At 41.1% G+C, this 25,154-nt stretch overlaps 1 protein-coding gene across 2 annotated transcripts in view; it reads left to right on the plus strand.

Moving 5' to 3' along the window:
• Positions 1-25,154, plus strand: part of atp8a2 (ATPase phospholipid transporting 8A2) — a 631,244-nt gene that overhangs the window by 541,907 nt on the left and 64,183 nt on the right. For both annotated transcript variants that reach the window (XM_041199633.1, XM_041199634.1), the window contains 3 exons: positions 6,223-6,284; positions 8,541-8,597; positions 10,140-10,247. In XM_041199633.1, the coding sequence (XP_041055567.1) occupies positions 6,223-6,284; positions 8,541-8,597; positions 10,140-10,247 (227 nt within the window). The remainder of the gene's footprint in view (positions 1-6,222; positions 6,285-8,540; positions 8,598-10,139; positions 10,248-25,154) is intronic.

Genomic DNA, 25,154 nt, shown 5'->3' on the forward strand with positions numbered 1-25,154 from the left:
TCGCTAACCTGTTTCTTGTCACAGTTTTTACATGACTGGTCCAATTAAGTTTCTGGTCAATGGCAACCTCCAGATTATTGATGGTGGGAGATTCAATGATGTAAATACCATTGAATGTTAGATTTTCTCTTGTTGAAAATGGTTATTACATGGTCTTTGTGAGGCACGAATGTTACCTGCCACTTGTCAATCCAAACTTGAATGTTGGCCAAGTCTTGTTGCATGTGGACACAGACTGCTTCATTATCTGAGGAATTGCAAATGGTGCTGAACACTGGCCCTTGAGTGAACATTCCATGTCTGACCTTATGATGGAGGGAAGATCATTGCTGAAGCAACTGAAGATCATTGGGTTGAGAACATTACACTGAGAAACTCCTACAGTGATGTCCTGAGACTGAGATGATTGATCCCCAGCAACCAGAACTATCTTTCTTTGTGCTAGGTATGGCTCCAGGCAGTGGAGAGTTTTCCCTGATTCCTGCTGACTTCAATTTTACTCAGGCACCTTGATTCCACATTTGCTGAAATGCTGCCTTAATGTTGAGGGCAGTCATTCTCACCTCTGGAATTCGGCACTTTGCCCATGTTTGAACCAAAGCTGTAATGAGGTCTTATGGTGAAGAGCTGCAGTGAGAAGATTGATGATATCAAGTTGAATGTAGAAAGTACTGAAAGTTCATAGAGGAACTGAAAAAAAGAATATCAGTGAGGAAAGAGAGAGTATGAGAAGAGAATGACAGTTAACATGAAAGGGAATCCAAAAGACTTCTATAAGTATATAATTAGTAAAAGGTTGGTAAGAGGATGGATGAAGCTGATGAAAGACCAAAAGGGGATCTATGCATGGAGGCAGGGGCAGAGCTGAGGTACTAAATTAGTGCTTTGCATCTGTCTTTACCAAGGAAGAAGATGCTACCCAAATCATAGTAAAAGGTATTGGATGGACTAAAAATTGATAGAGGAGGTATTAGGAAGGCTAGCTGTTGGTCAGTCACCAGGATCCGAGGTAGCTGAGGGGAATTGCGATAATTTTCCCATTCTCTTTAGATAGAGGGGGGTTTCCAGAGGGCAGGAGAATTGCAAATGTTACGCCCTTGTTCAAAAAAGGGTGCAAGGATAAACCCAGCAACTGCAGGCCAACCGGTTTAACCGTGGTGGTGAGGAAGCTTTTAGTAATGATAATCTTGGACAAAGTTAACAGTCATGTGGACAAGTACTGATTAATTAAGGAATTCCAGCATGGATTTGTTAAAGGCAAATTCTGTTTAACCAACTTGATTGATGAGGTAACAGAGATGGTTGATGAGGGTAGTGAGGTTGATGTGTATATAGACTTCCAAAAGGCATTTGATAAAGTTCCATGCAACAGGCTTGCCAGATAAGTTAAAGCCCATGGAATAAAAGGTACAGTGACAACATGGAAGTTAAATTGGCTGTTGGTTGTTTTTAGAATTGGAGGAAACCAAAGGTCCGCAATTTCGCCAAGTCAAGGGCAATTTAGGAACCTTTTAAAAATGGTTGGCGGGAATTGTTTCTGGGATTCCAATCCCATACAGCACTCATGCCCTTGCCAGCCCCATTACAGGGTGGACAGTGTAAACCTCCTGTACAGGGTGTTGGTGGGATCACACCTGGAGTATTGTGTATGGTTTTGGTCTCCTTACTTAAGAAAGGACATAAGTAGAAGCAGTTCAGCAAAGAATCACTCGACTGATTCCTGCGATGAAGGAGTTATCATGAGTTTTGACAGATTGAGCCTGTATCCATTGGAATTTAGAAGAATAAGAGGTGATCTTATTGAAATATACGAGATTCTGAGGGAAACTGACAGAGTGGATGCCGAGAGAATGTTTCCTCTAGTGGGAGAAACCTGAACAAGGGGAAACAGTTTAATAATAATTGGTCTCCCATTTAAGACAGTGATGAGGAGAATTTTTTTCCTCAGAGCGTAGTTAGTCTATGCAATTCTCTTCCCCAGAAAACAGTGGAGGTAGGGCTGTCAAATATTTTTAAGACTGAGTTAAATGGATTCATGATTAGCAAGGGAGTCAAAAGTTATTGGGAGTAGACAGGAAAGTAGAGTTGAGGCCACGATCAGATCAGCCATGATCTTATCAAATGTCGGTGCAGGTTCAAGAGGCTGAATGCCTACTGCTCCTAACTCTTTTGTTCGTATGCATGTTCATATGTCATAAACTTGTATGTGGCACCTCATTGAATGCCTTTTGGAAATTCAAATGCACTACATCTACTGGTTCCCTTCTATATACCCTGTTTGTTAAGCTCTGTTTGACTCAATAGTGCCTGAGAATGGGTCAGAAGACTCACCATCATCCAGGACACTTGTGGGCATGCAACCGCAGAACTGTGAATTTCTCTCTTCCCTTCCAAAGGCCCTCACGTCTGATTGTGTTAAAAGCTTTGGACAGGTCAACAAACATGGTGTGGAGGTCCATGTTCTGTTTTAGACATTTCTCCTGGAGCTGTCTAAATACCATATTATCAGTTCCTCTGAAACCGTGCTGACTCCCTGGCAGCAAATCCTGGTCGAGATGTTGTACTAAGTGGTTCAGAAGGATTCTGGCGAAGGTTTTGATAGTGATGGAGAATGAGATTCTTCTATGATTGTTGCAGGATTGGCGAGTTCCTTTCCATTTGCACAGGTGGACAATGGAGTTATCTTTGTATTTTTGTGGGATGGTTCCTTTATTCCCACATAGACTGAAAGAGTTCAGTGAGCTTCTTGATCAGGCATTGACCTCCAGCCTTGTGGACCTCAGCTGGGGTAATTCAACACCTGGAACTTTGCCACTAGACAGGAATTTGATTGTATTTGTTGTTTCAAAACAGCATGGGAGGGTCATCAAGAAAGCAGTTGACGGCAACATGTGGCAGCCCATTGCTTGCGTCTTCATTGCAGGATGAAGGCTGATTGAGGATGTGGCTGAAGTGCTCTGCCCATCTTACTAGAATTTGGGCTTTTTCTGTGAGTGGTATTGACATGTCAACTCCAAGGATTAGTGATGAACCAGTATACTGAGGCCCGTAGACAGATTTAAGAGCATCATAGAATCTCTTCCAGTCTTTGTAGTCTGCATATGAATGAAGTTTGTCTGCTTTCTGATTCAGCCAAGTTTTTTGCATCTCTCTGAGCTTAAATAAACAGTCCTGCAGATGTTTTGGTAGGCAATGTGCTTTGATAGTGATGACTTATCATTGAGATAAACCCTGTGGAAGTGATGTTTCTCCCTAGTTTCTGGATTACCTCATTGCTTTCATAAAACCAATCATGATGCTTATGAAAGGTAGGGCCAAGGGCCTCTGAAGCAATGAGTACACTATATCCCTAAAGGTCACTTGGTCATCCTCAATGCCAATTGTCCATTTTTGCTGTGCACAGGCACATCACGAGTTTCTCTGAGATTCCTTCAGGACTGCCTGGTAGAGCCTTGAGGCATTGAAATGCTTCTGGACCTTTCATCCCTGGGATCGTCTAGGGGAATAGATCTTGATGTTTAGCTTTGAAATGATTAGATGGTGGTCAGTTCAGCTGTCATGCCGCACATGGCTTTTGTTACATGCATATCCTGCTTGTTCCTCTGCCTGGTGATGACGTAGTTGATTAGTTGCTAATGTAGATGGTGAAGTAGGAAACAAGACTCCAACCTCTTACTTAATACTAAATTTATTTACAGAATGCAATATTACAAATTTAATCCTTCCTATCAACACCTAATATCCCATGAACCTCTCTTTATGTACGTTCAAATTACTTAATCAATTCCCTTCCATTGTGTATCCCTAACCTTAGTAATGCAATTGACACATTCCACTCTTTTTAAACCAAAGCTTTATAGTGCATTAACAATATTTCAAAACAAATCAATTAAAAGAGAAAAAGAAAAAAATCATTTTCCATTTTCTATACACCACATCATAATACAAGATGTCCCTCTCCTAGGACCACCAATAGTCTCTTTGTGCAAGCATTCCATTTTATAAAGTAACCTAACAACTTATGGCTTGTGTTGACTCACTTTATCTTCGAGATTTATTTTCTTTCTAGCATCTCTTTTACACTAGCAAGGTCAATCCTTAACCTTTTCTCAGTTGCACTTTTTGTCGAATGTGCATTATATCACAAGGAACCATTATCTGTATAACATTAAACGGGCAAACTTTTCTCACCTTGTATAGAATTTTCCCTAAAATATTTGATTAAAAAAAATTCCATATATATTACTTCTACAAGACCTAATGTTTCCGCAGCTAAGTACTCTTAACCACCCTTTTTATTTTTCCTAGATTCCCAGGCCAAGGAACAACATTTTTCATTTTCTCCCACCAAGAATATTATAAAACCACTGTACTTGGAATACCCATTTGGAAGATTGTCATGAGTAGTGTAACTAAAATGGGCCAATTTTATGTCCTCTGTGTCCCCAAGGCTGGAAACTTGAGTACACATTTCTCCTTATTTAATATTTGAAGTATTTTATTTGTCCTTAAAACATCCTCAGTTGTAGCATGTTTCATTAGTTCCAATACATCAAAACTGGTAAGCGGTCGGGTCTACATCCATCGCCAGTTCAATTGTCTCGAAAAGCTTCTTCACTGTTTTGGTTTTTTTTAGCTGTAAGATCACCTTTCTCTGACTACCTAGCATGATTTGTCAGGGAACAAGTAAACTTTCATCCTCATTCCTTCTGTCTGTAACTCCTCTGTTGTACTGACACCTGCGCCTGTATCTGAATGATCTTAAAATGTTACAATCATTGAGTCCTCCATCCTTTGTGACACTGTAGAATGTCCCATTTGTGCCATTAAGGCTGCTGGAAATGTCTGCTCCTCCAGGAGTTTTTTTTTAACCAGCAGACATTTTAGCCAAAGGGTGTCTTTTTCTGAGAACAAACACCAGTTAAGACCAGGGGTTAATTGTGACACCTTCGCACAATCCAGAAACTTAAATGCAAGCGTGAATAAGGAATTTCCAAATTGAATTTTTGCAATCTTTCATACAGTCTGATAAATTCCATGATATATTTCTTTATGGAACAACCATCCATCTCTTGAAATGTATCAAAGTCTGACAATGTCTCATAGGCATCAAATAGATCAACTTTCTCGTAAATAAATTTAATCCACGAAGCTTAATAGAAGATCTAAACCTTCATCAGTATCCAACTGATGGGCATCCAGCTCACAAAACACTTTGCTTCTGATTTTACTTTTGTTAGGAAGCAAGACTGCCAAGGCCATACCTTGTTTTCTCTTGGTAAGGACGTAACCTATGTCCACTATTTATTTCACTTTTCCACTAGTCATAAGGCTCTGATTCAGAGAACATTGGTGGGTAATCATACCCTGACAATTTATGTTTGCTTTCAGCCATTCTTATATAATTAACTCAGGTTACAATCTTCTGGCTTCCATGGCTCTGCATGGTTTCCAATCTTCATCTTTAGGCACCATTCTCTTCTACCATGTTAATTCATTCTGAAGCAGAAAACCAGATGCCAATCTTTTACTAAATACTATAGTTATTAATAGAATACAACATTACATATATCTGTCTCCTCCCTAACCAACACCATATCTCAGAAGTCTCTCTTTATATGTGCTCAAGGTACTTAAATCAATCAGTGCCCTCCACCTATATATCCATAACCTTAATAATACAATTAACATGCCATTAACACAAGGGAGGGTGCCATCAGTGTTAAGGCTGGAATTCATTTCCATAAAGACTGTGTGGTGGTCACTCCTACCAATACTGTAAATGATCTGTAACATAAATTAGTGAAGACAAGGCCAAGTAGCTTTTCCCCCTTGTGTTGGGAGTCTCACCACCAGTCGCAGGCTTAGTCTGGCAGTTATGTCTTTCAGAACTCAGCCTTCTTGGTCAGTAGTGATGCTTCTGAGCCACTCTTGGCAATGAACATTAAAGACCCCAGAGTGCATTCTGTTCCCTTGCTACCCACAGTGCTTTCTTCCAAGTGATTTTCAATGTGATTTATCGATTGAGAGAGAGTAGTAGGCGCTAAGCATTAGGAGGTTTCCATGCCAGTATTTGACCTGATACCATGAGACTTCATGGGGTCCAGAGTCAATGTTGAGGACTTTAGGGATACTCCTTCCTGATTGTAGACCACTGTACTGCAGCAGTATCCTTTACATCAGTGTCATAACCGCATTTTAATTTTGCCTTTCTTCTTTCAGATTCAGTTTTTATAAGCGGACAAGCTATGGACTATTTATTTCTTGGGAACATTGTTTATACAGTAAGTAAAACAATTTCTGCAGCAACATGAAAAACAAATCTGGGGGTAGGAATGTTGCCAATTGTCTTTGGTAATAAATTTATTTTGTGTCTGCTGGTATATGTGTCTAGTTGAGGTGCAAATTGTTCAATTGTGACATGCTCACCTGCAAAACTGGTAAATTAGCATTTGGCATAATGGATCCTTTAAACATAACATAAACCAGTACCACAAACATTGTCAGTCTATACAGGCCCATTATACTTCTGATCACTTAGCTAGGAAATGGTCTGTTCTATTTTAAATAGAAAGAGAAAATGCTAGAAAAATCTCAGCAGGTTAGGCAGCATCTGTGTAGGGAGAAAAACAGAGTTAATGTGTCAGGTCTGTGAAACTGGGAAACTTTAGAGATGCAATAGTTTTTGAGCAAGGGATGGGTCGGACAAGGACAAAAGGAAGGTCTGTGAAAGAGTGGAAGACAGGAGCGATTGAATGACAGAAAAGTTAGGCTCCAGAGCCAAAGGAAATGGAGATGGGGGCAAGAAAAGAAACAAAGAAACAAAAGATGTGCCTACAGCAGGTGCTGCTGGCTGAAAGACAAAACCAAAACAAGCGAAGAAAATTTACGGTCTGAAGTTGTTGAATTCAATAGTGAGTCCAGAAGGCTTTAAAGTGCCTTATTGAAAGAATGAGGAGCAGTTCCAAAAATTGTACGTTGAGTCTCACTGGAAAATTGCAGCAGGCTGAGGACAAAGGTGTCAGCGTGAGAGCAGGTGGAGAATTAAAATGACAGGTCACCAGAAGCTCAGGGTCATGCTTGCGGACTGAATGGACATGTTCTGCAAAGCAAAAGCCCGATCTGTGTTTGGTCTCCCCAGTGTATTGTGAGCAGCGAATACAGTAGCTAGACTGAAAAGAGTACATGTAAATTGCGGCTTCACCTGAAAGGAGTGTTTGGGGCCTTCGACAGTGAGGAGAGAGGAGGTAAAAGAGCAGGAGCTAGATATCCTGTATTGGCATAGAAAGGCACTCTGGGAAGGAGTTGGGGGTGACTGAGGAATGGGCCAGAGTGTCACAGAGGGAACAGTCCCTTCAGATTGCTAAAAGGGGAGGGAAGAGGAAGATGTGTTTTGTGGTGGCATCATGCTGAAGATGGTGGAAATGGCAGAAAATTATCCGTTGGACATGGAAGCTGGTGGTGTAGAAGATGAGGACATGGGGAACCCTATCATGGTTCTGGGAGGGAGGGGACGGGGTATGAGCAGAAGTGCAGAAAACGTCAGCCACAGTGGGGGAGCATGGGGAGTGGAATCCTCAGATGAGGAAAAAAGAAGACATCTCGGAAGCACTGTTGTGGAAGGTTGCGTCATCAGAACAAATGCAACGGAGACTGAGGAACTGGGAGAATGGAATGGATTTCTTTCTATTTGAATATGACATGTCTGCAACCCAACCACTGCCATCTACTTCTTTCTGAGAACTCTTACATATCCTGTCGCTATATAATTTCTAGAACACATATTGTTTGGCTTGTGCAGCAGTCTGAGTGTGCTCCTACTGGCCTACGTAGTCTTTTACAGACCAGCTCTTATTTGGAAGCTGTGGTAAAGTGAGGTACCCTGTCCCTTTAAGAGAATGCAAGTGTACTGTTGACAGCACTGAGGAATCACTGTAAAGCGCAGGAAATTGGGAACTATAAGCCTAGTTCTGGAGGTTTCTGAGTGAGCACTTATGATCCGGTGCTCTGCCCTATATCTCAATGAACCATCATTGTTTACTCTTACATCAGTCTCTCCCTGTGCAAGCAGCAACTGAAGAAAACATAGGAAGGTGTGCAGTTAGAGTTCGGTTGGCCAATGAACTCATTTACCCAAGACATAAAAGAAGCAAAAGCAGAAAATTACTTCACTGCAGAATTAATGTTTCCAGATCTGAAAGTGAAAAAGACATGTAAAGATTTTGGGTGGGGATCTTTGTGAACACCAACTAATCCAAGCGGTTGCAAAAATAGCTGAAGAACTTCAAGACATTTATTGGGAATATAATTGGGCTGTTGGCTATGCACTACTTTCAGAATAGGTAATTTGATGGGCTCATATAACATTGTTGATGGTAATTGCAGTAAAAACACCATCATACTTCATTAAATAGATCTCAGTATCTTTAATTTAATTTCAGATTAACTAAATCTTTATCTTCCTATTACATTACAATAGATTGTATTAAAATTCACCTCTGATGTTTTCTGTCATAACACATTTCCATCTTTTTCTACAGTATGTTGTTGTAACTGTATGTTTGAAAGCTGGCTTTGAGACAACAGCATGGACAAAGGTAAGCACATACTTTAATATGGTGAATTTAAAACCTATATTTAAAATATCTTTTGAAAATAGTCACTACTAATTTAGGTTAGTTATTAGAATGCTAGGGAAGGATTTTCCCGTCGGCGAGTGGGTCAAGGCCCACTCGCCGACACATAAAATGATACACAGTGACATCGGGCGGGCATCCCGACATCACCACATGTCATTTAAATTTTCAGTTCGGTCCTCGGCCGCGCACCCGCCAAACTGTAAAAGGCCTATTAAGACCATTTAAAACCTAATTAATTCAATTTAATGAGCTGCCCATCTAACCTTAAAGTTGGCGGGCAGGCGAAGAGCCTTCGCATTTTGTCACATGAGGTTTCATGAAGTGTTTTAAAATCTAATAAAAATTTATACATTTATTCTTTGACATGTCCCAGCTCATGTGATAGTGTCACATGAGGGACATGTTTTAAAAGTGTTAAAAGCCTTTATTTAAAACTTTAGCACCAAAACAAATCTCCTTGAGGTACCTCCAAGAGATATCTGCGCTCTTTCACGTGAAGCGCAGGGAACGTCTCTGGGAATTCCCCACCCCCCCCCCCCCCCCACCCCCAACACGCACAGGGAGCGCTCTGCACTTCCGGGCAAGCATCAAGCTGGGCAGGCCCAGCATAGAATTGGCCCGCCCACATAAAATGGCGGTGCGTCCCCGATTGGGAGCGCCAGTCGTGTTCGCTCCCACCTCCGCCCGGCCCCGCACAATCCCCCCGACCGGGGGAAATTTCTGGCCCTAGGAACTTCAGGGAGTTCCTGGCTTTCTGTAGCTGTAATTTCTAAAGATTTTCTTTTTCAACTTTTGCGGTTACACATTGGTTAAAATTTCATTAATGAAGATATTAGACAAACTTCCTTTTCCCCATTCTCACTTCCTTATAGAAGTTTTACTTTTGGTTTATTTCTAACAATATATAACAGATAATTTATAACAAAGTCTGTAAGCAGTTTAATTTTACTTTTTTAAAAATCTTAACCGCTTCATTTCAACCACCCATTTTAAAAATGTGATTTATACTCATGGCTTTGAATGGCGGAATAAATATTTCAAAGTTCCCTAACAATTGTGACCTAGAATTCTAAAGGTGGATTTGGTTACATCATTGATTGGTCAAAGCAACATTGCACATAATTTTCATTGTAGAAGCAGAAAACACAAGCACTTAGCTTGCAGAATCAGTTTGATCAGTTGGTTAGAGTATGGTGTAGAATGACCCAACAGTATGGATTCAATCCCCGTACCGGCTGTGGTAGTTCATTGAGGCCTCCTTCCTTGCCTTGCCCTATTCTTGATGTGGAGTGGTGCTCCTCAAGCTATATAATCAATTTTCTCTCTCAAATGGAGAGAGATAACTATGGTCACTCGTGGACTATAGCTAATCACCTGACAATTGATATATTGGTATATTGATTAGGTAATGTAGCAGCACCACAGCATAAGAGATCTCTGGCATGTTGCAGTGTTATTAGTTTGTTGATCCATTTAATAAACAATTTATTTCTTTTTTAGTTCAGTCATTTGGCTGTATGGGGCAGCATATTGATGTGGTTAGCCTTTTTAGGAGTCTACTCGGCCATCTGGCCCACCATACCTATAGCACCAGATATGCTTGGACAGGTAAGCACTAATGTTGGTTTTATACTAAATGATAGCCAATGGAATATGCTACCAATATAACACATTTACAAGGTTGTTTGCCATTAAGACCACATAAGTTTAAAAAAAAAGGAATGAGCTATGAAGTGATTAAGAGGTGACCAGGAGTTGGTTAAATGACAGAAGTGATAACAGTGTAAGAACAAAGGAAGCATTTTTAGAGAAATAAAAGATACAATGCACCCAGAAAATGTGCAAATAGTTGAAGCAAGTTAGCTAAGCTGAAGAGGGGGTGCAAAGTGGAATATGGTGGCACTCTTCTCCCCCTGCAATTCAGTTAAGCTGGAAATCTGTCTTCCACTCTCCGATTTCAAGTTGGTGCTTTTCTCTGCCTCCCCAAGAGTTCATGCTGACACTCTTTAATCCTTCAAATTCATGTTGGTGTTCTCCTTTCACTCCCCCTGTTCATGCTAGAAGTGTCCCTTTATCCCCCCTACCCCACCCCACAAAAATTTCTCTTCCCAGATGCCATCTTTTGCTTCTATCCTCTACTTTGCACTGAGAGCACCCAGCTTTTGCCCAGTTTCCCTCCAATTCCCCTGTTCCTCTTACCTTCATTATCATTTATTTCCCTCTTCTATTGCCATCCATTTCCCTTCTTCCCTTTCCCAGCACCCACTTCCAGTCCCCTTTTTCAACATTGCATTTATATGGAGACCCCCAACCCTGACCATTAGCACTCAGAGCAGTGCTGAGAGAAGACAAAGACCTGTTCTGGTATATCAGCCACTGGATTTGGGAGGAGTGACTGGGGCAGAAAAGCTGGGCGTCATTGTTTCTGGCTGGAAATGTCAACTGTTACCATGTATGAGAGAATGCCCCAAGGAAACAAAGCAAACATTTATGACCAAAGCTTGTGTAAAACTTTCTGTCATGGAGTGTAAATGCAATCCTCACAACAATCCCTTTGTATCATACTTGGAAAACATTTAATAAGTAAATAGAATGGAGATTTCATTATTGATGACATCACTGAGCTAGGGTTCACCCCACACTCAGAAATGCTGATATAGAGCACAATATTGTTTTACTGAATTATTTCTTTGTATGTCTTCCTTTTTCCTCTCCAAGTAAAATGGGCAGTAAAATAGCAAACCAGTCCATTCCTATCATCAGCCTGACAGCATAGTGGGAAATTAAAAAATTTCCCTCCACTTCAAGAGCAGTTTATAAACTGTTCCCATTTGTGAAAGGATCGAGAACAAGAGGGCACAGATTTAAAGTCATTGGCACAAGAAGCAAAAGCGATATGAGAAAAATCTTTTTCACACAGCGAGTGTTTAGGGTTTGGAATGCACTGCCTGAGAGTGTGGTGGAGAGGGAATTAGATGATTATTTGAAAAAAAAAGATTTGCGAGGCTACAAGGAGAATGCAGGACAAAGGCATTAGGTGAAATGCTCATTCAGAGAGCCGGTGCAAACACGATGGGCCGAATGGCCTCCTGGACTGCAACAATTCTGTGATTCCCTGATAAGATTCATAATGGAAGTAAATGCTACCAATCAGATGTAATGTTATGATTTTGTGGTAAGATTAACAGTGAGGCTATCAAAGCTCACAGATATTAAAGAGTAAATTGGGAAACAACTTCCTGTATCTGCGCATGCGCAATTAAACAAGGAAATTCGAAGGTTGCTGTCTGAGTTGCTCTGCTCCTTCTGAAGCTTCACCACACTGGTATCTCGCTGTAAGATGTGGCATTCAAACACGTGAAATATGTGCAGGTGCAGTACTTATGCACTAGATACCTACTAAAGTAATCAGAATAATTAGGGCTTGTCCATAAGTAAATTGCAAGATGTCTTAATTCCTACCAAACCACCTTTCTAGCACTAAATAATTACTTTGACAAGCCTGAAATCAAATTCCCTCAGATTTGATATGTTTTTGGTGATTTTTTTTTAAAATCAACTTATAATTTAAAATAATGATTTTACATTTTCTTTCTGTCTCTTATTTCTCTCTCTTAATCCCATCATTCTTTCCCTCTCTGTTTTGCTTTCTGTATATGATTTCATATTGAATTAAATATTCTAACTTAAACTTTCTGACTTAAATTCTGTATGCCTTAGTAAAGATTCTTTAATCTGTTTGGTTGAAGAGCCATGCAGTTGCTTGCCTTATTCTCCCAGGGTGCCACACTGTATTGGACTCTCGATGACTGTAATTTGCCGCGGAAAGGCGTGTGAAAATCTGTGGACAGCTGTAAGCATAATGAACGGTCAATGCCATTTGTTGCTGGTCACAGAATCCGAGCCAGTATGTTTTTTATAAAATTACTGGAATCTCCTTTTAATCCTAATTGACAAGTTTTGTTGGTGGAGGTTACAAGGTTAGACTTCCAAGGAGCCAGAAAGTGAGTGAAAAAACAAAAAAAATGTTCATTGTATTTTTAAAAATGTGACAAGGGTTTCAGGGTCGTGAGGGTTCTGATGCCGCAGCAGAGTCTGAGGCAAGCACCATGATGCTCTTCGCAATGTTAAGTTTTGTCTTTAGTGATTGCTGCAAAAAATGGTAGTAGATTTATTGACTTATGACTGCAGGTAAACGTGGTCTCTTCTGGCCTGGGATGTAAATAAATGAGGCATTTGTGGGAAGCAAAATGTTATTATTGCAGGTAAAATTCATGCCAAACATTCTTGAATGTGTTGTTCAGCCTGCACTACATTTTGTAGTCCCTATGTAGAATTGAATGCCTCAAGCCCTTTGAATAGATATTTTGATGGTGAAAGTATTTTCCTTTGTAAGGAAGGATGATATGGAATGAAACAAAGATCCATGAGTTATTTTCATTCATGGCTGTAAAGTTCCTGTTAGGACAATAATCCCCTCTACACAGAACCACCAGAAAAAGTGTACCACTAGCAGCAAATACAAATAACTGAAGATTTATACGCACTCGAAACTTTAAATGTATTCCTCTCCGCAGATGCAGTCAGACCTGCTGAGTTTTTCCAGCTATTTTTGTTTTTGTAACTGTGAACACTGTTCGTTCAGACCCTTCACAACAAATAGCTATGCTATGGAACTGAGGTTTGATAAATTCCGCAAAGGAGTCACCAACCATAGTGCAGGTTCCACAATACATGCAGGAACGTTTGTCATGTTTCCTAATTGCATTAATAAAATTTTTCCTCCCTCAAATACTTAAGTAGTTCAAATCCCTGACCAACAGAGATCGCCTTTTACCTGCAGTCATAACAACATTTGCATTTACGTAGTGCTTTGAATGTGGTAAAATGTTCCAAGCCACTGCACAGGACCATTATCAAACATAATTTAAGAATGACAAATGTGCCTCAACAGGCAGTAAGATCCTTTCCCATATGTTGAGGAAGATCCAAGGCTAGAAATTGAAGTCACACTTACAACTTTCTTTGGAGTTTTTCTTGCCCCCTCATTGAATGTAGTAAATTCCATGATACTACTCTAAGAACAGTGGAGTTCTCCAAGTGTCCTGGCCAACATGCTCAAACAGCACCATAACTGAAATAAAAACAAAAATTGCTGGAAAAAGCTCAGAAGGTTAGGAAGCATCTGTGTGGAGACAGAAACAGAGTTAATGTTTCAGGTCTGTGACCTTTCATCAAAACTGGGAAAAGTTAGAGAAGTAATAGGTTTTGAGTGTGGTGTGAATGGGACAAGGACAAAAGGAAGGTCTGTGATAGGGTGGAAGACAGGAGGGATTGAATGACAGAAGAGTTTGTCTTACAGGGCCAAAGGCAATGGAGATGGGGCAAGAAAAGAAACAAAAGATATATCCAGAGTAGGTGTGGTGCTAACTGAAAGAAAAAACACAAAGAAAATGAAACAAAATGAGGAGCAGAGTTTACAGTCTGAAATTGGTGAACTCAATGTTGAGTCCAGAAGGTTGTAAAGCACCCAGCTGAAAGATGGGGTGCTGTTCCTCAGTTGAGTACTGGAACATTGCAACAGGCCAAGGACAGAAATGTCAACATGTGAGCAAGGTGGAGAATTAAAATGACAGGGCATGGGAAGCTTGGGGTCTTAGTTGTTGACAGAATGGAGGTGTTCTGTAAAGCGGTCACCCAAACTGCCCAATTTTTTTTTATTCGTTCATGGGATGTGGGCATCACTGGCTAGGTCAGCATTTATTGCCCATCCTGAATTGCTCTTATTCAGAGGGCTTTTAAGAGTCAACCACATTGTTGTGGACGTGGAGTCACATGTAGGTCAGACCAGGTAAGGACAGCAGATTTCCTTCTCTAAAGGACATTAGTGAACCAGAAGGGTTTTTACAGCAATTGACAATGGTTTCATGGTCATCATTAGACTTTTAATTCCAGATTCCACCATCTGCCACGGCAGGATTCAAACCTGGGTCCCCAGAGCATTACCCTGGGTCTCTAGATTACTAGTCCAGCGACAATACCACAACGCCATTGCCTCCCCAATGTGGAGGAGACCGCATTTTGAGCAGCAAATACAGTAGCTAGATTGAAAGAAGTACACGTAAATCGCTGCTTCACCTGGAAGGGGTGTTTGGGGCCTTAGACGGTAAGGAGAGAGGAGGTAAAAGGACAGATGTTACATCTGCTTTTGCATGGAAAGGTGCCGTGGGAATGGGATTGAGTGTTGGGGGTGACTGAGGAGTGGACCAGGGTGTCACAGCAGGAATGGTCCCTTCAGAATACTGAAAGGGGAGGGGAAGATGTGTTTGGTGGTGGCATCAGGTGGTGAGAATGGCGGAAATCTATTCAGCTTCTTTGCTTTCATTAAAACTGATGTTTGTAAGTTCAAGTTGCATGTGTAGCTGCATCCTCATTAAACAGATTATTATAGGTTGTTATAATTTATAGAGTGATTAACCAGTGCCCTAATATCTCTTTTGACAACTGCACTCCCCAGTGAGTTGCTGAGCCACATGGACAAGGAATGCCCCAGGTTTTATTCCTAACATTAATAAACTGAAACAGAACTACAATAGAATGCCATCATCGCCACCCCCCCCCCCCCCCCCCCCCAACACCCTTCCAGGAAGTTATACATAAATCTGGGTCCAATATCATCAGCAGTGTAGTGGGAAGTTTTGAAGTGCAGGAGCTCTAAGAAAATGTGTTGGCCATATAATTTCTAAACCTATTATTACGCTGTTTTCCTACTTATTAATCATTTGAGTCCCCAAAAATCAGTAAACTATACTCTTTAAGTGAAAAATATTAGTGCAGATAGGCAGTAGGCATTTTATTTTGAACCATGCGGTATTTTGAATCATTAGTCTTTAGCGTAGCTAAGATTTCATTGTGCAGCATTTTAAAGGCCAAGTATCTGTTATCCAAAATCCTTGGTGCTGATTGTGTTTCAGATTTCAGATAATTTTGGTTTTCCAATACCGCATGTAGGGCTATGCCTACTTACATTACAATAGCCTAAGCCTGGGCTAGCCAAAGTCTAAAGTCATTAAAATGGCTAGAAAAGTAAGATGTATCAAAAATGCAGAGTACCTGTAATAAGTTCCCACTCCTGGCGCCATCTTCGATCCTGCTTGTAGGAGAGGGTTCAGAGAATCAATGTACTCTGCTGGGAGGCATTCTTGAATAGTTCTTCCAGCTTCATCTGCCTCATCAACGTTGGTTTTTATTTCATAAGTTTGCCTTTTATTTTATAGATTGACACTATTTCTTGCTCGTTTATAAATGCACGTTGCTCGAGTGCATCTATCAACCCATCACACATCTTAATATTTTCTATGGGCACTTTCTTGACCGGATTCTCTCTGTCATCCTCAAAATCGCTGTTTTTATCATTTACATTTCATCACCCGAAAGTTGCCTTAGCCCATCGGCTGAATTAATGATGTTACATTAGGCTTGGAGATGTTAGAAAATGTCCTAAACAAAAACAGAATTACCTGGAAAAACTCAGCAGGTCTGGCAGCATCGGCGGAGAAGAAAAGAGTTGACGTTTCGAGTCCTCATGACCCTTCGACAGAAAATGTCCTGTTTTCTGTGGGCAGCTGTTAGCAATTCTGACTCAGGCCTTTCTCCCTTCAGGCTGGCAGTGAGTATTAAGTAAGCTGGTGGGTTTTAGGCTGTTTTATTTTACAAGCTGTTGTTATGGAGAGAAGGGGGATTAATTTAAACAGCCCTGATTTCTCCTCTCACTACCTGTCCATAAACAGAAAGATGTTTTTGACTTCTGATTTTCCGCTTTATTAATGGTGCTGTATTTTCCCTAACCCTTCAGTTTTGGTGTGATCCAATCCTCTATTAATAACCCCATAGCAAACTCGAAATAAGGTAAAGTAAGAAGGGTGGTCTATTTTACACACACAGAAAACGTGGGAAAGTGATTTCGCAATGTCTGTCCTGTTTTGTACTCATATCATAAAAGTGGAATAAGAGGAAGAAAGGAGTACAGGCCAAGACCACAATAAAAATAAGAGTTGTGGTTTCACGTGAGTCCAAAGTCCAGAATCAAAAGATCCAGTGGCATATTCCTTCAGAGGTTAGCAGGCTGAAACTATTTCAGGGTGATCTATCTTTGCAAATGCAAGGACTTCCACGATGAGAGAAGGCATGTAGAGATGAATTAGTCTTGAAGGCACAGATACAGAAGTTCCAATGTTCCAGTAGTTCAGTGTAAATGAGTGCCAGGCACTTCACCTGTACAGAGTCCTTTCTGCTGCTACCTGTTAGATGATAAAATGGTAGACTGCCTGGGTTCAGTTCCACATGGCAATATTACAGGTTCTAGCAGCATGGGGGAGGTATGTGTCATACCTCCCACTTCTTCTCCTGGATGTTGGACAAAGGAGGAAGGTTTTTCCAGCACTTTTTGTTTTTGTTTCGGATCTCCAGCATCCGCAGCATTTTGCCTTTATATTAAAGGATATATTTTCCCAGGCCTGGAACCTTGAGGTGTTTAATAAAAGAGTCAGGGTCCCTTTTGTCCTCTGCAGACATGGTGTCTCCGTTGGCCAGAGCTCTGCCTTAGAAATGTAAAGGGAGTTGATGCATTTCTTTAGAATTTGATTGTCGGCAGTCACAGAGGACATTAGCACTTCTTTAAAGATAACGAGGTCCCTGCTGGTTTCTGAAGGTTAGAAATGCCTCTGCTATGAGACATGGCTTGTCAAGGTAAAGCATTGTCCACTTTTAAAATAAAAATAATAATTTTATAAAGTAGCCAGGCCGATGTAGATAAATATATATATTTTCCTTTCTGTCTTCTGGCCTGGACACTTTAAACCTGCCACTTCGAGGTGTCAAGAGTTGGCTGAAAAAAGACAAAATACATCAACACTAAACAGGCAAGGACTGGCAAGCAATGCAGCGGCGCCGGAAACGGAAAGTAGTTTTGGCACGCTGTTCACCTTCAGGATTTCAATCTCACCTTCTGCAATTACTCTGGATCTCCACGTACACTCAAGCTTCACCTTCCAAGCACACTTTCAGATCTTCGGCCATGTCAGGCAGAACACCACTTCTCCAATGGCCATCAGTAAGGAGTTGCCAACCTTCAAATGCCTCCTTGGATCTTCACGGCTTCTTTCAACCCCACGTTGCTTCTTCCTTTGCAGCTGTTTCTTTAACTTGGCACTTTCTTTGACTTCAATTTTACTTCTGGAAGTTCTGGTACCTTTCCCTGTTCCCTTTGCTGTGTCCTGCTGCATGGGCTGCCACCTCTGTAATGGTGCTCCTGTTCGGGTCACCTGACCTGTACTTTGGCAGTGTTTGGACCCTTTAAGCCCTTTTCTACTGCGCATGCATACAGCGCCCTTCCCCAGACAAAAGACAAACAGTTCCTAGCCAGTGTATGCACAAATCACATGAGAGCGGTCGCAGCCTGCTGGGAAATGTAGTCCCACAGCAACAGCAGTGGCAGCAAGATCCCAGAATGTTCCTCCGGCTCAGGGGGAGTCGGGGCTGTCGCTGGTTGGAAGAAGTGGTGCCGGAGTGGTGCTTCAGCATGTTCTAGCAGCAGTACCCACTGATTATCGTGGATGCTATTCAGTGATCCCTGTTAGAAAGTGTGGATGAGGACACGATTGGACTCAACTGCAATCCCTTTCAGTGGTTGAATAGCCTACCGCCACTCTCAATCTGCATCCACTTATGAAGAATGTGCATTTGGGCATGGAACAATACTATACACAAATCACTGTCTTCAGCAGAGGAGAAGAAAATTAGGAAAGATAAAGATTCCTGTGTTCAGCATTCTTGTTTATACTATCCATGAATTAACAACACTAAAGCTCTCTGATTAATATGCTGCAGTGCAGAACTGTGTTCTGTGCCTAAATGTAATTAGATCTGAACATAAGATTACAGTTTGCTCCTGTCGATTTTACAGAGGAGATAACATCTGCTGTTGGACCTTTTCAGTCAAATGCCCTTATATTGAATAGACTGTACCATACATAAAAGGGTACACATCAGCAGTGAGTCTTGAAAAATAAGCCTGTAAACTATAACTCTACACCAGTGAGTAATATGGCCTATGTCACTCAGTGTCTTATTTTTTAAAATTCTAACTCAAACACATGCAGTAAGCATGTTGCAAGTAATGGCTTTTATTTTTTTAAAAATTCACTACTTTCAACATATGTTTACTGTCTGTGTTTGAATTAAAAATATAATTTTGAAAAGAACATGAAAATTAAATTTCACCAAGTCCTGGCTGACCTTTGGTGAACATATTACTGGAAATGTCAGGCAACATAACAGAATCTGAAAGTTCTAAGTTTAAAGGTGTAAAGTAGCCGGGGCACAGAACGGAACTGGTGTAAGCCCAATGTAAATTAAGTCCGCATTATACAGAGTACATTTCATCTGGATACAATGTGAACTGTTGTTGTTCAATACTTAGGTTGTAGCATTTTCAAAAAATCAATGATCCATTTCACTTTTTACTGCTTACTAGCAAACTTCCTATGGAGTAATTTACGGGCAATCCAGAACCTGACATGCAGTTTGCAATGTTTACCCCTTTCTTGCCTTGGCATCCATTTATGTAACTGAGAAGCACCTTGGGATTTGTTTAAGTTCAAGGTGCTATATAAATGCAAGTTGTTGATTACTTTGATCCTGTTGAAGTTTAAGCAAAACAGCGCTTCTGAAGCACATCTACTAAAGCAACTTGTACATGCTAAAATACTACATTCCTCCCTGATGCTGTAAAGTACAGACTTTAGAGACAATAGGCCATAACTTCCAATGGAGTGGCAATTGAGTCAGATTGCCACTCTGCTCGAAAAATATTACCTATCTTGCACGACCTGCCAATTCAGGCCGGGCGAATCTGGGCAGTGCAGCGTGCTCCCGGAACCTAGTGTGAGGGCTGTAGAGTCGAAGGTAAGTAAGCCATGGCCCCTTTTTTTACGGCTGTGGCTGGGGGGTATCAGGCTCGGGGAGGAGGGTCGGATTGGGCCTTGCGGCAGGTGGCAGGGGGAGTTGGATTCTGTCGGGGGTGGGGATGTTGAACCTTGGTGGGTTGGTTGGGTCAAACTTTGGGGAGCGGGGGTGAGAGTCAGGCCTGCGGAGCAAGTCCCCGTGGGGGTGGGGTGAATCTCGTGAGTTGGGGAGTTCCTTTTGGAGGGTGTAGTCCCTTGGTTATGGGGGGAGGCCCGTGGGTGTGTAGTCGGGGGGTTGAAAGCAGATCCCTGGGTGTCGGGGGCAGGGGGAGAACCTTGGGAGGCTCAGTTAGTGGGGGAATCCTGTGCGGGTACTTGGGGGAGTCCCCTGGGGGTTCAGAGATGTGGGGGAGTCCTGTGGGGGATCGGTGTGGCTTGTGCAATAGTTACCCAGAAGTTAGAAGAGATTTTAATTCTTCTAACTTTTTCTGGGTAATGCAGTTGAAACCATCTGAAGTTTGCGATTTAATTTGCATTTTCAGATGGTTCCCAACACAGGGCAATTGCCCAGGGGAAGTTTGCGCTTCCAGGCAATTGCCGTGCAAACCTTACCTGGGAACCTCCAGTGGGGATTCCCCAGCACAACTTTGGTGTACCCCCCCCAATACCATGCCCTGGAGCTCGGAAGTTACAGTACACTGTAAAGTGTATTGAGACTGAGACCTTGGAACAGTCAGTGAAATAGTCTAGAGCAACCCAACCCCAGAACAACTGTCCTGTTGGCTTTTGAAGAATCTGAGAATTTGGGATAGATTTTCAAATCATTAATAGACCTATAAGACAAACTTGCAATCTGTCTCTTTTGTTGCAGTTACATAAGGCTACAGGAAACTTTTCCTAATACCTTTCTCTTACTCAATGTAGTGCAACCATTTTCAGCTAACTTTTAGCTGGACTAAAGATAGCTGATGGGAGAACTGCCATGTGGAGAAAGGAAAACAAAAGCCATCAAATGCAAAGAACATTCCCCCAGCCAAATTATTCTCATTAATTCAATTTGTGTCAAAAATCCATGTAAATAAATCCTGACAGCTGCAGCAGGTTTCATTTCGAAAGGGCTTTGACAGGAATGTAAGGAGCAGCGAATCGTAAAATCTGCCTGTGTAGAGCAAACCGTTGGCTATGCAGGGAGGGAGAAAAAGATATTTGCTGCAATGGAACATTGTTTTGTGGTGACCTACCAAAGTGAGAGTCTGGTTCATGCTCCAAGAATCTGTGCTACCCCTGAAAAGAGCTGATGTCTTGTGAGGGGATGTGCTGAACAGCTGGTACATTTTAAAGGCTTGTCCGCACATTGCAAATTCCAGCCTTCCCATACCTAATGCGGTTGGTGAATAGTGAGGTTTAGGGTCTGTTCGATACAAGTCTCTTGAGAATTTTGTTTTGCAAGGCTTATTGTTTCTAGAACTAGCACTATATATAGCATGTGTTCTTAAAACTTTGTTACATCGTTTTAACCTGGCTTCAGTAATTTTCCAGAGTGAGGGGAAATTTTGCAACAACTTTAATGTCTCAGCCTTATAAATGTAAACAAAATACCAAAATATATTTGTTGTATGAGTTGCTGTTTTTTTCAGTGATAGTATAATTTTATTACATGACGACTATTATCATGATCTAAAATGTCTTGATCAGATAATGGCAAATAAAATCCATGATTGCTATTAAACTCCAGTATTCAGAAGCATATTGGTAGAGTGAATAGACTCACTTCTCTGTGATTGTATTTGAGACCTGTGCTGAGTTCTCATGAGGCTGTCCACAAAAAGGTCACTAAACCTTCTGCAATTGCTTTGTGATGGTTTCTCACGGTTTTTCAAGCAATCCAAATGGGAACATTTTGACAGTGATAAATGATGGAATATTCTACTTATTATCTTTGATGAACATCCCTGTTTGCAATCACTGGGCTTGAGTACATGATCAGTTTGGCCAATGCAGTTTAATAAATTCAATGATCACCTCATGCAAATACCTATATGTTGAAAATTGCTTTTTATTTATATTACACTCTTCTGTGTAATATTTGCACAATGCTTCATAATTGTTAATTTCAGCATTCATACTGGCCTGATGCAACCAGAAATAATTTTTTATAGTGCGATTGTTCAAAAATGGTGTTCATTGAATCTAACAAAAAGGAAATGTATATATAGAAACAGAAAAGTTAAATTTTGGAAACAAAACACTTCTAAATTATTGAAATGAATGAGTAAAATATATGACAGTACTTGGCCACCAAAATGGAGTAACATTGGAGCCTGTATATTTTTAACCTGTAGGCAATATCTACATCTCAAGACAGGGATCAGTAAACTATGCTATGCAGAAGCTCATTGTATTGTGCTATTACGGATCTGAGCAATTTATGCAAAGGAACAGAAAATGGCAGAATTTGCACCTTTTACATCTCAGTGAATATATTTTTCTGTATGTGGGTGGTGCAGTGTTCTTAGTACTAGAAAACTAACCAGCCAAAGGGACAATTACCAGAGGCTGGACTGCAGCTGGTCAGCAGCAAAAACATAAATCCAAACAAACTGAAGACATTTGAAATTTTTTACTGAGAAAAATTACAAACTTAAACACACGGTTTGTCATAAGCTGTGGGGAAAGTGAATTTCACAATCGGTTGACTTATACTGCACTGCCGAAGAACTTTCCAGCTTGCAAAGAAACTACTCTGTACTAACAGTCAGTATATTCTCTTTCACAAATCTGATGCTAGGCCCCAATATTACCAGGAAGGATGGGAGGGAGCACAGTAGCAGGGTGGGGGGGGAAACCTGGCAAGGTCAGAGACAATTCAGCAAAACCTCATTATAATCTTTTTCTTTCTTTGTCTTTCCAGCAACCAGCCAAATTGGCTGGCTGGGGAAACCAGTGATAGAAGGCTGTAGCTGGGAACTTTTGGAAACAGGGCCTGGCAAAGAGGAGAGGGGAGGGATCTTGAGATCTGGTCTTTATGGAAGGGATTGGGGCCAGAGGCAGGGCAGCCAACTGTCCTGTATTTTAAGGGACTGTCCCTTATTTTGACTATTTGTCCCACGTCCTTAAAGGATGCTTTTTGTCCCAAGTTTTCAGAACAGCCTGTGGAAGACTAATCCTGAGAGCCTCCAGGGTGAGTTTGAGTCATTTGAGTAGTGAGTGAGTGAGCTGGCCAGCAGAGAGATGATAATGTTATGACTCAACAAGATAAGATGCAAGTTTTAGTTAATTTTAAACCCGTCCCCATTCCCCCCACTCCCTGATTTCCATTTCATAAATCCATGTTGACTCTGCCCAATTTTACCATTACTTTCTAAATGTCCAATTATCACATCCTTAATAATAGATGCTAACTTTTTCCCTACTACTGACGTCAAACTAACAGGTCGCTATTTCTCCATTCTCCCTCTTCATCCATTCTTAAATAGTGGGGTTACATGTGCTACTTTCTAGTCTGCAGGAACTTTTCCAGAATCTACAGAATTTTGAAAGATAACCACCAATGCAACCGCTATCTCTCTCGTCACCTCCTTCAACACTCTGGGATAAAGTTCATCTGCTCCAGGGGATTTATCAACCTTCAATCCTGTTAACTTTTCAAGTACTATCTCTTTACTAATTTCTTTTATTTCTTCAGTTTCACAAGTTGCATGGTTGCCTAGTATTTCTGGGAGTTTTTCTGTAACATCTTGCGTGAAGACAGATGCAAAGTAACTGTTTAGTTTCTCTTCCATTTCCCTCTTCTCCACTGTAAATTCTCCTGTCCCCAACTGTAATGGGCCCACATTTGTCCTAGCTAACCTTTCCCTTTTCACATGCCTAAAGAAGCTTTTATGGTCTGCCTTTATATTTCTCGCTAGTTTGTATTCATATTCTATTCTCCCTTTCTTAATCAGTTTCTTGGTCCTCTTTTGCTGGATTCTAAATTGCTCCCAACCCTCGGACTTACCACTTTTTCTGGCATCTTTATAAGCCATTTCCTCTGATCTGTTGCAATCTTTAACTTCTTTCGTTAACTACACTTGATTTACCTTTCCCTTTGGTGTTTGTGCCTTAGAGGAATGTATAACTGTTGTAGACCATGTAGCATTTCTTTAAATACTAGCCATTGCCTGCCTACCATCAAATCTTTTAGTGTATTTTCCCAATCCACCACAGTCGACTTGCCTCTCATACCTTCATAATTTCCTTTCTTCAGACTTCAGACCATAGTTTCAGAATTAACTATATCACATTCAAACATTCTATTATATGATAGTCACTATTTCCCAAAGACTTCTTTACAGCAAGGTTATTAATTAGTCCTTTCTCATTACACAACACTAAATCCAAAATAGCTGGATCCCTAGTTGGCTCCCCAACATACTGCTCCAGAAACTGATCTCGTACACATTCCAGGAATTCATCCTCTACAGCATTAGTGCTGATTTGGCTAAGCCAGTCTATGTATAAATTGAAGTCACCCATTATTACTATATTACCCATGTTACATGCATCTCTAATTTCCTGATTTATACCATGCCCAACATTACCACTACAGTTTGGTGGCCTATAAGTATCTCCCATCAATGTTTGCTGCTCCTTGCTGTTTCTTAGCTCCACCCAAAATGATTCTACATCTTAATCCTTCAATCTAAGATCCTTTCTTACCAATGTACTGATCTCGTCCCTTTCTAAGAGTGCTGCCCCGCCTCCTTTTCCTCTTTGCCTATCCTTCCTAAATGCCGCATATCCTTGGATACTCGGTTCCCAATCTTGGTCACTCTGTAGCCACATTTCCATAATGGCAATTAAATCATACCCATTTACCTCAATTTGTGCATTCAAATCATCAACTTTTTTGCAAATTTTACGTGCATTCAGATAGAGTGCCTTTAATTTTGCTTTTTTAACTTTATTCTGATCCTATTTAATGTTTGCCAATGCTTTGTCTGACTTCTATTTTTGCTTTCTATTTTCCTACTTGCATTTGCCAGTTTTGCTTCCCCCGAATCTGAGCTCCCTCTCAGGTTCCCATCCCCCTGCTATTCTCCTATTTCTATAGTCACTAGCACGTGGGACTGGAAATGATCCTAAGATTACTGCATTAGACGTCCTGCTTTTCAATCTCCTTAGCTCCCTGAAATCTGCTTTCAGAACCTCATCCCCCTTCCTGGCTAAGTCATGGTACCGATGTAGACTACGACCTCTGGCTGTTGACCTTCCCCATTAAGAATGTCCTGCAGCCACTCTGTGACATCCTTGACCCTGGCATCAGGGATGCAACATACCATCCTAGAGTCACACGTATAGCCACAGAAATGCCTGCCTGTTCCCCTAACCAACGAATTACCTATCACTACTGCTCTTCTGCTCATCTTCCTCCCCTCCTTTACAGCTGAGCCGTCCATGGTGCCACAAATGTGGCTCTGACTGCGCTCTTCCAAGGAACCAAGGCCCTCACCAGTAGGAAAAAAGGAAAACCAATTAGCAAACGGGACTTCGGGGGACTCCTGTACTACCT

Source organism: Carcharodon carcharias, chromosome 11 (genome assembly GCF_017639515.1).
Source record: "Carcharodon carcharias isolate sCarCar2 chromosome 11, sCarCar2.pri, whole genome shotgun sequence".
Lineage (NCBI taxonomy): Eukaryota > Metazoa > Chordata > Chondrichthyes > Lamniformes > Lamnidae > Carcharodon > Carcharodon carcharias.